At 39.4% G+C, this 14,458-nt stretch overlaps 1 protein-coding gene across 2 annotated transcripts in view; it reads left to right on the forward strand.

Annotated features, from left to right (window-relative positions):
• Positions 1–14,123, forward strand: part of LMAN2L (lectin, mannose binding 2 like) — a 32,629-nt gene extending 18,506 nt beyond the window's left edge. The window contains exons 5-9 of one of the 2 annotated variants that reach the window (XM_043983939.1): positions 6,641–6,673; positions 7,862–8,023; positions 8,147–8,261; positions 12,746–12,865; positions 13,443–14,123. In XM_043983939.1, the coding sequence (XP_043839874.1) occupies positions 6,641–6,673; positions 7,862–8,023; positions 8,147–8,261; positions 12,746–12,865; positions 13,443–13,585 (573 nt within the window). In that variant the 3' untranslated portion in view covers positions 13,586–14,123. The remainder of the gene's footprint in view (positions 1–6,640; positions 6,674–7,861; positions 8,024–8,146; positions 8,262–12,745; positions 12,866–13,442) is intronic. The other variant, XM_043983941.1, reaches the window with a different exon arrangement.
• The last annotated feature ends 335 nt before the right edge of the window (positions 14,124–14,458 follow it).

A 14,458-nucleotide genomic window follows, 5' to 3' on the forward strand; every position in this document is an offset into this window, starting at 1 on the left:
TAGTGTCCTTATAGATGACATTCCATCTCTTGCCTCTGAATTTGCACAAGTGGTTCTATCTAGGTTTGGAATACCCTCCTCACTCACATCTAAATTGTAGAAACCCCAGTTTCCTTAAAAAGCACAGCTCAGGTATCTCTTCTGCATAAGGCCTTTCCTGGATCCCTAAGTTATTTTCATTTCTTTCCTCTTGAAATTATTGTGTATCACCTTGTATAAACTTTATAGTTACTTACTTGTATAAATGATGTATTCTTTCTAGTAGAATTTGTTAACTCCTTGAGGGCAGGGACTCTTTCATTTTTGTCTTTGTTTCCCCTGAACTAGCACAATATCTCGCACATAGTAGGTACTTAATAAATAGTTGTAGAGTTGAATTGAGTAATGCCTATGCCAAACTTCAAGGACTTCTGTCTCCTGCAGTGGCAAACAGATTGAAATCTAACTATGTGTACACATTAAGAAATTAAAAACAAATGGGTCAGAATGGGTCTAGAATGGGAGCAGACTTCCCTACTGTGCTGTGAGTGTGTCTGAATGAGGATCCTAGTGATCCAGGCCCAGTGATCAAGGTAGCATGGTATAGTAAAAAGAAATCTAGGTTTGGAGTCAGAAGATTTGACTTTGAATCCTGGCTCTATGATTTTATCCCTATGACCTTATTAGGTTTCTGGAAGGTACTACTGGGTCAGAGTGACAGAGTTATAGGCTCACCTTCTGGTCCATGATCCCTACCTGGAATACTCTATGCATTGTAGAACCAGAGTGACCACAACAGGTTTACTCCTAGTCCACGGTGCTTCCTACTCAGGTATCCAGGGTCTGTTTTTCAGTATAGGGCCAGAGTTAATGTAGCAGGCTCAACCACAGAATGGAGTGCTTGCTGCCCCAGGTACACAGTTCTAGTTTCAGCCCTCCTTCTTTGGTGGAAGGCTTTGGGTCTTTCTGCCTGAATTCCTTTTCCCATGGTGGTCTATGCTGACCTTGGCTAGAAAAAGGCACCCACTGTAATTTTTAAATTTTGACTTCTCTATCACCATTCAGTCTAGTGGTTTTTTTCTTAAATAAGTTTTTATTGATATCTTCTCTTTCTTATATCATCATAGTTATATCAAGTATCCTTCCTTTTTCCCCTCCAAGACATTCCATATAAGAAATCATAATTTTTAGAGTATCAGCACAACTGATTGATACATTGAAAAAGTCTGAAAATATGTACGCTATATAATTCCTGTTGACCTCACTTCATGAAAGGGTGGGTTTAGATGCATCATCTCATTTCCATTTGAGTCCTGCTTGAACTTTATAATTTTGTTACATTTACATATTGTTTTCTTTGCTCTGCTTACTTCACTCTGTGTCAGTTTTTTATAGATTTTTCCATGCTTCTCAGTATTCATCACACATTATGTCTCATAGCACAGTAATATTCCAGTGTAAATTCATCTGCTACAATTTGTTTAGCCATTCCCCCAATTTATAGGTATTTACTTTGTATCTAATTTTTAGCTATCACAAAAGGTGCTGCTATAAGTATTTTGGAGTATATGGAGACTTTTTTTCTTATCTATGGCTTCCTTGGAGTGTAAGCCTACTAATAGATTCTGTGGCTCAAAGGGTATAGAGAGACATTTTAGTTATTTTATTTGTATAATTCCAAATTGTTTTCTAAAGTGGTTGTATTGTTTCAAAGCTCCATCAACAATATATTAGTGTGCCTGTCTTTCCACAAGCCCTCCAGCATTGACTGTTGTCCTTTTTTTTTTTTTTGGTGAGGCAATTGGGGTTAAGTGACTTGCCCAGGGTCACACAACTAGTAAGTGTCAAGTCTTTGAGGCCGGATTTGAACTCGGATCCTCCTGAATCCAGGGCTGGTGCTCTATCCACTGCACCACCTAGCTGCCCCCTGTTGTCCTTTTTTTAAATCATTTTTTGCCAATTTGCAGTGTGTGAGGTGAAACCTCAGGGCTGTGTTGACATACATTTTTCTTATTATTAGTGATCTGAAGCATTCTTCCATGTGGTTGTGAATACTTTTCAGTTCTTTTGAGAGCTGTTTCTTCATATTCTTTGACCACTTTTCTATTGAGGAATGGCTGTTAGTTTTATATATATTTAGTAATTATTGCTATATCTTAAATACCAAACCCTTAGCAGAGAAATTTGATACAAAAACTTTTTTCCTCATTCAAATACTTTCCTTCTTATCCTAAGTGCATTCATTTTGTCTGTATAGAAGCTTTTTGATTTCAAGTAATTAAAGTTAACTATCTTTTGTAATTGCTTCTGTCTCTTGTTTGGTTAAGAATACATCTTCTGAAAAACAAACAAAAAAACCCCCAACAAGAATACATCTTCTGCCCATAGCTCTGAGAAGTATATGATCTATGTTTCTTCTAATTTTTTTATATTTGATTTTTAATATTAAGGTCATATTTTCATTTATAATGTATTGTGATATGTGGTGTAAGCTGTCTGGTCTAAGTCTAATTTCTGCCATCCTGTTTCCCCTTTTTTTTCTAGCACTTTTTATCAAATAAGGAGTTTTTTCCTCAGTAATTTACATTTTTCAGTTGATCAAACATTGGGTTACTGAGTTCTATTGTTTCTGATTCTTCCTTGTCTAGGCAGTTGATCTATCTCTTTATTTTTTATAAATTTTGATGACTGCTGCTTTGTAATAGAGTTTGAGGTTTGGAAGTGCTTTTCTCCTTCTGTCCCAATTTCATTCAGCATTTCCCTTGGTATTCTAGATCTTTGATTTTTCCAAGTGGATTTTGTTATTTATCAAGTTCTATAAAGTATTCACCTGGTAATTTGATTGGTATAGCATTAAGAGTGTAAATTATTTTTGGTAATATTGTCGTTTTTATTATATTGGCAAAACCTAGCTATGAGCACTGAATAGTCTTCCATCTATTTAATTTATTCTTTATTTCTTTAAGGAGCACTTTGTAATTGAATCTATACAAGTCTTTCGTGTGCTTTGGTAGGGATTGTCTGCCCTAGCGATTCAGAGAGCTGTCGTATTGGTGCTAAGGAGGTGTATTCTCTGGACACTAGCAGTGCTGGTGCTATGTGGCCTGGACAAACTTATGCAGCATGGAGCTGGGTTCTTTACAGCTCTGGAAGGGGAGAGGAGGAAGATGAGGTGTAGAAATGGGTTTTGTTGTAACCTGTCAGGTCCTTGAGTTGGCTAGAGTAGCCTCAGTGTAGGTAGCATGGGAGGTAGAGGAGGGGTGCTGAGTGAGCATCAGTTCATGTTTTTTTCTAACCTTTTTTTTTTTTTTTTGTGGGGCAATGGGGGTTAAGTGACTTGCCCAGGGTCACACAGCCAGTAAAGTGTCAAGTGTCTGAGGCCGGACTTGAACTCAGGAACTCCTGAATCCAGGGCTGGTGCTTTATCCACTGTGCCACCTAGCCGCCCCCTAGCCGCCCCCTCTAACCTTCTTTTGTATTCTGAGTGTCCTAGACCTTGGAAAAAGAAGAAGTTGCTTTATTTTGGGGGTATCAGTTCTGTTTTGGAGAGGTTTGAGAGGTTGTGGGGATCAGAGAAAATGTCTGTTTCTCTTTTTGCTCAGGTGTCTCATCTGGTATTCTTTCTTTTTTTTTCTGGTATTTCTTAATGTTTGCTGGAGTATTTGGGTGAGAGAGCTGAGCTATATTGCTTCACACTGTACCATCTTCCTATTCTTCTGTTCTCATATATTTGAATTAATTTTCTCTATATCTGGGATATCAAAACTCTGTCTGAGATATTTGTTGCAGAGATTTTTTGTTCCAGTTAATGGCTTCTCCGGTTTTACCCACATAGACTTTTTTCCTAAAAAAGCCTTTTAATTTCAGCTTTAAAAATTGCCTATTTTGTCTTTTATGATCGCCTTTATCCCTTGTTTAGTTAAAGATTTCTCCCTTCCTTTTGTCCTTCTCTACATTTTAAAAAAATGATGTGACCTTTTATATTTAGGTTATATATCTATTTTGAGCTTATTGTGGTATGGCAAAAATTGTTCGGTGTGAACCTAATTTTTGCCGAATTGCTTTCCAGTGTGTTGAATAGGGAGTACTTGCCCCAGTTATATGACTGTCCCTTGAGTTTGCTCTTTTTAGCTTTGTTGTTGGTGCCTTAATTTCTTCCTAAATAAAAAAAAAATCTAAATTGCAATAGTTTGAAATTAAAAGAAAAAGTTTTGCTAAGCTTTTAAAACAGAATGCCTTTCTTAGCATCTTACAGTCACCTTCCTCTGAGATATACCTGTGAGATGATTCCTTTATGAATTTTTTTCTTCTGTCCATCCATATCACATCCCATTCCATAAGAATGCAGTCAAGGATTCCATCATGATGATTTTCTTTAGCAAATCTCATACTTTTTTTTTTTTAGAGTTATAGTCAAATGTAAATCATTCATTTCCTATCTTTGCACCATAATAAAACTGAGAATGCCTTTTGTTTTCATGTTATTAGCAATGTCATGTATCCTAGGTACACTCATTACCAGCTATTACCTAGGCCTGATAGGTTGTGGAATTCTCCTCTAAAAGGTTCTTATTGTTGCATTATGAATGACCCACTACTACCCATGGATTACAGTATTTATGACTGTAGCACCAACTAGCTTTTACATAAATTATTCATGTTACACCTATAAAAATGCACTGCCAATTTCAAGAAACGCTCCCTGCTTCTTCAGCATGTATGAGGTCTCATGGGGAAAGGTGACATCTCTATAGAAACTACCTAAAACAAAAAACAGTCACCTTGCAAGGATCCTAATAAACCAAGGTTACTTCTTCTGGGAAACCTTTCACAATGTCCTAAATTAGGATTACTTGCAGTTCATACAGAGCAAGAAATTAATAAGTGTTTATTGAGTATATACTGTATATTACTATGCACTTTAAATTCTGCTCTTTGACTTTTCTAGTGACTAATAATTTCTTTGTAGAAAGAGAAAAAACTATGATCACAGGTACCTATGTATGTATTCATATTATAGCTGTGTATCTATGTCTATATTCACATACATGTACACACATCAATTATTCTCAGTAATATGTGTACACTTAATGAATGTATACACGTTTACCTATATGTATTCATTTTTGCCTATCAACAGACATGGTACCTTTGCATGATTACAATTACATGATTCTCTTGATCATTTGACTCATTATCATCAGTATGCCCTTTCAGACTTTTATCCTTTTTATTATTACCTCTGCTTAAAAGGACCATGCCCCTGGGGAAATATGCTCCTGCTTCCATAGGTGTGATCTTATTTGTTTTTGTATGTCTTCCTATGTACCAATTGCTGCATCTCACTCTGAATTTTTTCTGACTGCCAGTGTAGGGTAAAGGGACCCTTAAAGCTTGATTTAAGAAATTTTTGGAGTCATGCAATCTCAGCAGCTTCTATCCATGTCAAAGTAGGCAGAAGAATCAGATCTATAGATACTTATGCCATGTTTAAATGACCTGAGAAGATCTTCATTTTATAGGCTTTAAATACTGTGCCACACTTCATTGGGTTTCTGAGCTCCTTAGGCTTAATATCTCTGCCCCTCAATCTTTTCAGGGCAAGTTGTCTGTCTGTATAGATTAAGTTACATATGTGGACCTTTACATAAAACTTGACTCTGTATCCTATTAACAGTAAAAATCAGGCTGGATGGAGCAACAAATCCAAATTATATCATGTAAGGGATCAGTGGTGTGTTCCTTCTATCAGAACTTGTAGCTGGTTTCAGTGAATCGAGTTTCATTTGAAGTCTTAATACTAAGTACATGATTATAAGATTAAGATAAAGTAATGAAAATGCTAGACTAGACTAGACCCAACCTTATAATCACAGAACCCACTTTCTAGAACCAGAGATTAGCCTTGCCTTGTAAATTGTAAAGGTTAGTGCAATCTCCCACCTATTTTCCTTGGACATGATAAGTAATGTGTGACTCAAGGTCATTGAAGACTCCAAACTGGTTTTGTACACCATGGGGATGAGATGCTCTAAGTTTAGGTAATCCAGTTCTGCCCTTGTCCAGATATTTCCAGTAGTACTCCTAGCCCCATCTTTCCCACTGGAATAGGCCCAAGGTTTTAGTTCTGTATCTGCTGTATGGATAGTCACAAACTTGTGCCAATTTTTCTAAATCAAAGCTATATAATGAATAGTTTTTCTAAATCTGCCCTGCTGCCTTTCTTAACTTGAACTTCATCCTTGTGCAAGTGGTATGGATGGAAAATCATAGTTGTGTGTCCATAGGGGTTCAGTTGGGTAAAGAGCTGTCTCTTTGGGCTTAATTTGGGCTTGATTGATATCAGTTTGTCTTTTTAAAACTCTTAGGAAATTCTTGTGTTCTAGACAAGGGCTGGAGTCCTACAGTAGTGCAAACAGTAGTGCAAAGAAAGGAATAAAGAACATTTCGAGGTCAGAAGATTTCAGCCTAAATTTAGCCCCTTCCTTTAATGTGGAAGCACTCCAGTCTCAGTAAAGGCTTCAGGTTTCCTGGTCCTCTAACACAGAAGATGAGAAGCATAGAAGCGTAGCTTGACCATGCTTCCTCAGTGGCCAGTTCTTTCTGACCCTGTCTCCTGTTCTGTGCCCTCTCTTTTGTAATAACTGCTGGACCCCTGCAGGCCCAGAAGAGGAGATATTCTCCAGGAGTCCAGGTATTCAATTCTTGACACACCATTCCCATCCTTCATTCCCATGTATGTCCCTTCAACAATTTGGTCTTGTAAAGAATTTGTGTTAATGTCCCAGGTGCCACTAATTCTTGGCCTCGTTTTGAGGCACAAACCTGCATGTTGACTTTTGACATCAAGCTCCAGCTGGGATGCTTACCAGACAAAATATTAGCATGTTTTATGTTTCTGTAACCATCTCATCATCCCCGCCTCTCCGTCTCCAGACTTCCCTTGTTCTAGAGTGGGTTTCCAGCCATCTTTATTCAAGGAATTGCTAATAGAAATCTTTGTTGAATACTTAGGTGTTAAACTTATAGCATCTTCTCAACTTTTTTTGAGGTCAGGGACTGTGGAATAGATGAGAACACACCTTATTTGTTAGGAACCTGGTAGTGTTGAATATTCTGTGGGGGAATCTTGTGAATAGAATTATTTATGAATAAGATTTAAAAGGGATTGAGAGAACAGAGGGTTTTTATTAATAAGATATTGTCAAACTGGGTAATAACTCAGCAACACTAGTACTAGCAGGACTATCTCTAAATCTGAACCCCTTTAGTATTCTCTAGTATTAAAGTTGGAATAAAAAAAAATAAAGTTGGAATGAATCATCTTAAATGAGAACAGTTTCCATGAATAACTTATGCCAGCTGTGAGATACTTTTGAATACATACCATTGTAGAAGACCTGATTGGAGATGCCAAGAGACATAAAGTATATTCCCTGCCCTTGAGGAGCTTATAGTCAAATCAGGAAGACAAACCATACAAATAAAAAGACACCAAGGCAGCTTATAAAGTACTCAGAGCAGTGTTGATTAAAGGGATTTTTCCAGGGGAGGACCCTGCTAGGATTGAAGATTCGGAGCTTCTCTGACACCAGTTCAAATCCATCCCATTTTGGGGGCAAGTTGAAGTTAGTGCCTTGAAGTGGGGTGACCTTTCCCTCTCAGAATAGGAGCCTGTACCTTGATTGGCTGCTTAAGCATGGGAATGCGGAAGTTGACTGTGATGGCGCCCTCTTTTGTTTGCTGCTAGGTTGTTTGGCTCCTGCTGCTTGTATTTGCATTTCTCATTGCTCTGGATGTTTATGTGCACATGTGCCTCCATGTACTCCTTAAAGAGCTCTGCCAACTTGGTCTTCTACTCTTTCCCCCATTGTTTCTCTAGCGGGTGTTCCCATATGTCTCAGCCATGGTGAGCAACGGCTCCCTCAGCTATGACCATGAGCGGGATGGGAGGCCCACGGAATTGGGTGGCTGCACAGCCATGGTTCGAAATCTCAACCATGATACTTTCCTGGTGATTCGCTATGTCAAGAGGCGCCTGACGGTGAGTCCCCGTCCCTGACAGTTTGGCTTTGGAGAAAGTAAGTGTGGGCTCTCTCTCTCCTTTTTCTGTGTTTTTTGTTTTTTCATGGCAGGGCCCTCTATTCATCCCTTTGTCTTTTTCTAGATCATGTTGGACATCGATGGCAAACATGAATGGAGGGACTGCATTGATGTGCCTGGAGTCCGCCTACCTCGGGGATACTTCTTTGGCACCTCTTCTGTCACTGGGGATCTCTCAGGTACCATCACAGGCACTTTTTTTCCTACTTAAATTTGGGTCATATCTCCATACCGAGAAATTGATGAGATTTCTTTTTCTTTTTTTTTTGAGTTCCAAACTCTCTCCTTCTCCCCCTCCCCCTCCCCCTCCCACTGAGAAGGTAAGTAATTTGGCATAGGTTATACATGTGTAATCATGCTAAACACAGTTCTCCATAAGTCATGCTGTGAAAGAAAACAGACAAAACTAAGAAAAATAAAGAAAAAGGATCTTTGATCTACATTCAGCCTCTACCAGTTCTGTCTCTGGAGACGGACTGCAGTTTTCATCGTAGGTCCTTCAGAATTGTCTTGGATAGTATGCTGAAAATAGCTAAGTTATTCACAGTAGATAACTTGATGAGATTTCTAAGGGTTGGCCAAATTAGTATATGATTTTGGGGAGGCAAATACAAAAAGGTATCTTCCTCCCTCTGCTTTTATATATTCAGCGACCAGTTCAGTTTCAGGTGACTCTAGTCAGTAAAACTTTGGATGAGTGTTGTCCATTTTGGAGAGGCTGAGAAAGCTGGCCTGGTTTGCATTATTCCTGGTAAAGGAATATTTAGTAGATCAGGTAGGTTGTGTAAAACAATTGTCTTTCCTTATTAAAACTTACCCCTGGGGGTAGCTAGGTGGTGCACAGGCCCTGAATTCAGGAGAACCTGAGTTCAAATCCGGCCTTAGACACTTGACACTCACTATCTGTGTGACCCTGGGCAAATCACTTAACCCCCATTCTTCCCCCCCAAAATAACAACAACAATAACAACAACAACACCTTACCCCCTCCATCTATACTTTGAACCCATTCCTCCACAGTTCCTTTAGACCTTCTCTCCTACAGTTATATCTTTAATATCTCCTTCCTCAAAGCCTCTCTTCCTTCCACTTTCAAATGTATTCAGGCCTTCTCAAAAAATGTTCAGTCTCTCCTTCCTCCCTTCCTCTGTGTACTCTTAGAATGTATCCGCCCCTTCTATCTCTGCTTGCTATCTATTCATTTGCATTTTAACTCCTAGTCTAGTCTGACTTTTGTTTTTGCCATTCAATTGCTGTCTTAAAGATGACTGATGACCTTTATGCCAATTTCAGTGTTCTTTTCTGAGCCTGTGCTTCCTTCTTAACTATTGATTCTGCAGCTCTTAACAACTTTTAAGAACTATTTTTGTTTTTGTATTTTTTTGTTATTTGTAATTTTATGTTAAGAATTATTTTTGAGGGGCATGATGGTTAAGTGACTTGCCCAGGGTCACACAGCTAGTAAGTGTCAATTGTCTGAGCTGGGATTTTAACTCAGGTCCTCCTGAATCCATGGCCAGTACTTTATCCACTGTACCACCTAACTGCTCTTCTTTATCAGTTCTACACATGGTTCTGCCCTCTGGGGTGAAGCCAAACAAGTCTAATCTCTCTTCCTGATTACAGCCTTTCAGATACTTGGAGACAATCATCATGTCCCTCTTGAGCCAGTTCTTTCACCAGATCCTCTTGACATAGACTCAGGGTCTTTCTGATTGCCTTCCTCTGAATTCTCTCCTGCTTACTGGAATTCTTCCTGAACGTGGCCAAAGCCAACAGTAACGTTTATCAAGCTCCTCTTGTGAGCCTGGCATTGTGCTAAGTTGTGTAAGTAAAAAACCAAAAAATGAAATAGTCCTTGCTCTTAAAGAGCAAGTGTGGATACATACACACATGTATATATGCATTTATGTGTACATATGTATGTATACACACGGGTGTGTACATGGATATTCAGTATTCAGAATGAAAATATTTGGAATAAAAACAAGGTAGTGAGGGATTGCAATAGTACTTGGCAGGATGGATCAGCTGACTCTTGAGGGAAGTGAGGAGGGAGAACATTCCAAGCATGAGGGACAGCAGATACAAAGGCAGGGGTTGGAGTGCCTAATGTGAGAAACAGAGAAGACCAGTTTGGCCGGACTATAGAGAACTAGAGTGGAAGAATAATATATTAGGAGGTTATAAAGGTAAGTTAGGGCTATGTTTTGAATGGTTTTAAAAGCCAGAGGAGTCTTTCTTATTCTACTCAGTTGATGATTGTTAAGTTTATGGCTAGCCCAGAGGCTTGGGTTGAGGCTGTTGCGTTCCGAATTAGCCCTTAGTCCAATCTCAGTTCAGCACAGTAAAGCCCAGTACTTTCCGGGTTGCCCCTCTGAGAGTTTTTCAGACTATGTCTGATTCCGGTTACATTCAGACTTTCTAGGAGTGTTCTAGAACAGTAGACTCTCCCTGTGTCTCTTATAGTTTAAACCTTTTACTCAGCATTGGCATCTCATTGGCTATGGGTGCTCGAACACAACAGGTTCAAGTTGTAGTTTTTCCTTCTCTGTTCTGAAACCTTTAGTTTTGGCCCCGGGATGCTGTTAAGATACCTGTGTACCTGGAGTTAATGTGGCAGTCTTACTTAATGTTCTCTTTCAGTACGCAGATCTGTTAATCTCAATACACTTGACTCAGCCCTGCCAGTATAGGTTGACAACCAGATGCTGTTAGCAGTTGGTAGAAATATCAGAGCAGAAGTTTTCTATTTTATTTATCCTATTGAGACCTTGTCGTAATTTGACAGAGTGATCTTGTTGAATTGGTTTTTTACCTTAACCTTAAGCCCTCAACATGTTGCTCCCTGGAGAAGTGCCTCTTTCTTCCAAGGGTTCTCATTGAATTATCATGCAGGGGGTTATTAAAAGCTACCAAAAATTCTGGATAGTTGGCTTCTCACTCAGCTATACCAGCTCTTGGTGTCAGAATTCTTTCAGGAGTATTTTCTTAGGTATTGTTTTTCTTTTCAACTAATAAACATTTATTTTCTCTCTCTCCCCTTGAAAAAGAAAAAAGCCATAGTAACAAATATATATAGTAAAAGAAACAAATTTTCACACTGATTATGTCAAAAATGTATGTTTCATCCTACATCTTAAGTACAGCTTTATTACTGTTCCTTTGGAATTGTGGTTGTTGCATCATTGATGAGAGTTCTTAAGTCTTTCTAAAAGTTTGTCTTTGCATTGTTGTTGTTTTTGTTCTGAATACTTCTCTTTATATCAGTCCATTGAGTCTCCAGGTTCTCTGAAATAGACCTCTTTTAACATTTCATATGGCACAATAGGATTTCATTAGATTCCTATACCATCATTTTTTTAGCCATTCTTCAGTAGCTAGATATCTCCTGGTTTCCAGTTCTTTGCCACTACAGAAAGAGCATCTATAAATTGTTTTTATACATGTATATCCTTTTCCTTGATCTCTGAGATATAGTCCCAATAGTGGTATTGCTGGGTCAGCACAGCACCTTATAGTGACTTTTTGGAAATGGCTCCATAGAATAGCTGGACTGATCCATAGGTCTACCAACAGTGCATTAAAGTACCTGCTTTTTCACAGTCCCTCCAGCATTTGTCATTTTCCTTTTTTGTCATCTTTGCTAATTTGATGAATGTGAGGTGGAACCTCAGAATTGCTTTAATTTTCATATCACTAATTATTAATGGAGAATTTTTCATATTTTGTTTGGAACATTCATTTTATTTCATTGGATTTCTTCCTTTGAAAACTACCTGTTCATAGCCTTTGACTATCTATTTGGCTCTTGGTCTTGAATATGAAACCTTTTTCAGAGGATCATCTCATAATTTTTTGCTGCAATTTTCATTTTATCTTCTGTGATCTTTTTTGTGGCCTTATTTATTCATGAATTCTTTTCCTATCCTAAGATCCAGAGAATAACTTCTTTCTTGCTCTTGATATGCTCTTTTATATCTAGGTCATATAACTACTTGGAGGTTATTGAGGTATTGATCTAAACCTAATTTCTGACAGACTGCTTTCTAGTTTTCCCAGCAGTTCTTGTCCAATAGTGGGTCTTTACCCCAGTAGCTGAGGCCTTTGAATTTACTGGACATTGGGCTGTGAGGTTTATTTACTTCTCTGTGTTGTGGACCTAATCTTTTCCATTGATCAATTCTCTAGTTTTTAACTAGTATGAAATAATTTTGATGATTACTGTGTTTAGTATTGTTTGACATTTGGTAGCCTAGTTTTGTTTTGGATTTTTTTTTTCATCCTGTTTTACAGTCTAGAGTTTAACTCCAGCACATCAAGGAGTTTTTGTCCTTGTTGATGAATTATTGCCCAGATGGACATTTATAGTGGGAGTCATCTCAGTTATTGATATGTCAGGAATTCCAGTCTCTAATTTATACATCTTCCCTCTTTGGTGAATTGTGATGGGATCCATTCTACCATTATGGAGCCACAAGAAAGCTGCCACATTCTATAAGTTTTCTCTCCAGAGGCAATATTATCTTAGCACCAGGCCTCTTAAAAGATACCTTGTTTAGGGAGGTGTGTGTGTGTGTGTGTGTGTGTGCACGTGCACTTGTGTGTTCTTTCTCTTATCTTCCTTGAAATGTCCTGGATCTTCTTATTCTTCCTTTGCTAGATAACCATGATATCATCTCCCTGAAACTTTTTGAGCTGACAGTAGAGCGAACTCAAGAAGAGGAAAGGCTGCATCGAGATGTATTTCTGCCCTCAGTGGACAATATGAAGCTGCCTGATGGTAAGGAAATGAGGGAAATTATCATGTTGTGGGAGAAGAGGGATTAAAATACATGGGGATTGGGGGCAGCTAGGTGGTGTAGTGGATAAAGCACTGGCCCTGGATTCAGGAGGACCTGAGTTCAAATCTGACCTCAGACACTTGCTTACTAGCTGTGTGACCCTGGGCAAGTCACTTAACCCTCATTGCCCTGCAAAAAACAAAACAAAAAACAAACAAAAACAAAAAATACATGGGGATCTGGAGGTGGGAGTGCTTGGGATCCTTCCCTACCCAGCAGTACCTGCAGTGAAGGCTTTCAGCTTTTCTTCTTTCCAGTTATTCCAATGCTGATTTCCTTCTAAGGACACTGGAATACTCCATGAGTACTGTCTAGTTCTCCAGAGGGGCTAGGGTGGTTATTTTTGTTCCTAGGAGGGGAAACAGAGGTGCCTAGAAGACGAGAACCTAGACCTTGGATTCCTAGGACGGACTTGGGAATGAAAGTAATAGCTGAGTGCCCTTACTGCTACTTGACTGAGTTGTCCTCATTGGACTGTACCTGACTGAGTTCTCTCTCTTGCTTGTGATTCCTCAGTGACGCTCCCAATGGAACCCTTAAGTGGCTTGGCCCTCTTCCTCATCGTCTTCTTTTCTCTGGTGGCTGCTGTGTTTGCTCTTGTCATCGGCATCATTGTCTACAACAAATGGCAGGACCAGAGTCGAAAGCGTTTCTACTGAGCTCTTGCGGCTGCCACCACTGTGGCTATAACCCTTAGGCACTGGGTGAGAAGCACTGGCCCCAGCATGCAGCCCAGCAGGAGGATTTCTCCCGTCTCAGACAACAGAGCCCTTGACTTGGTTTTGTAACTGGAGCTTCAAACCCAGGGACACTGCCACTCATTCCCATAGGAATCTCTGGGGACATCTAACTCTGGGACAAGAACCCATTCATAATGGGGACTGTGCTGCTGTGATGTGCCTTTCCCTGAGGTCCTACCAGCTGGGAACCAAGAAGGGTGGAGAGAATGTACTCTTTGGGGTTTGTGTGAAATCATAATCACAGGCCAAAATTTTATAGCACAGGATACCTTGAAGGCCAAAGCAAAAGGGGAATTGTACTTCAGCTTCTAAATCCCCAGAGCACTGAGATTTCCTTCTAGAAATCAGTAACTCCTTGGTACTTCTAGCCAGCCATTCACTGATTTTTGTTGTGTCTTATACTGGCTTTTTTTGCAGTGAGGTTTTCCTAGAAATAAATGATTCTTCCCCGTCCCTCCCCCTGCCCCTTCATGGCCCCTCTCTCCTTCCTCTGAAGTTCTCTTCCAGCTGGAAGCAGACTGCATTGCCTCACCCCTATGGATGGCTAGAAGTCTGGAGCTGCAAGAAAGCACGGCTTTTCATGCACATTTCCCTAAGGATCAAGAGGTTTAACATGTTCTCTCCCTTTGTTTCAGTGCAGCTTTACCTCAACCTTCCATCCCCTATTCTGTGATGATGGTCTGGCCTTCTAGCCATCTCCATGTAATTCTTTGAACGTTTTTGCTGGGGAATGGTCACTGTATAAATGAACTGGCTGGGATCTAGGATATTTTTTCCTTAAGAGTATAAAAG

Source organism: Dromiciops gliroides, chromosome 2, assembly GCF_019393635.1.
Source record: "Dromiciops gliroides isolate mDroGli1 chromosome 2, mDroGli1.pri, whole genome shotgun sequence".
NCBI lineage: Eukaryota > Metazoa > Chordata > Mammalia > Microbiotheria > Microbiotheriidae > Dromiciops > Dromiciops gliroides.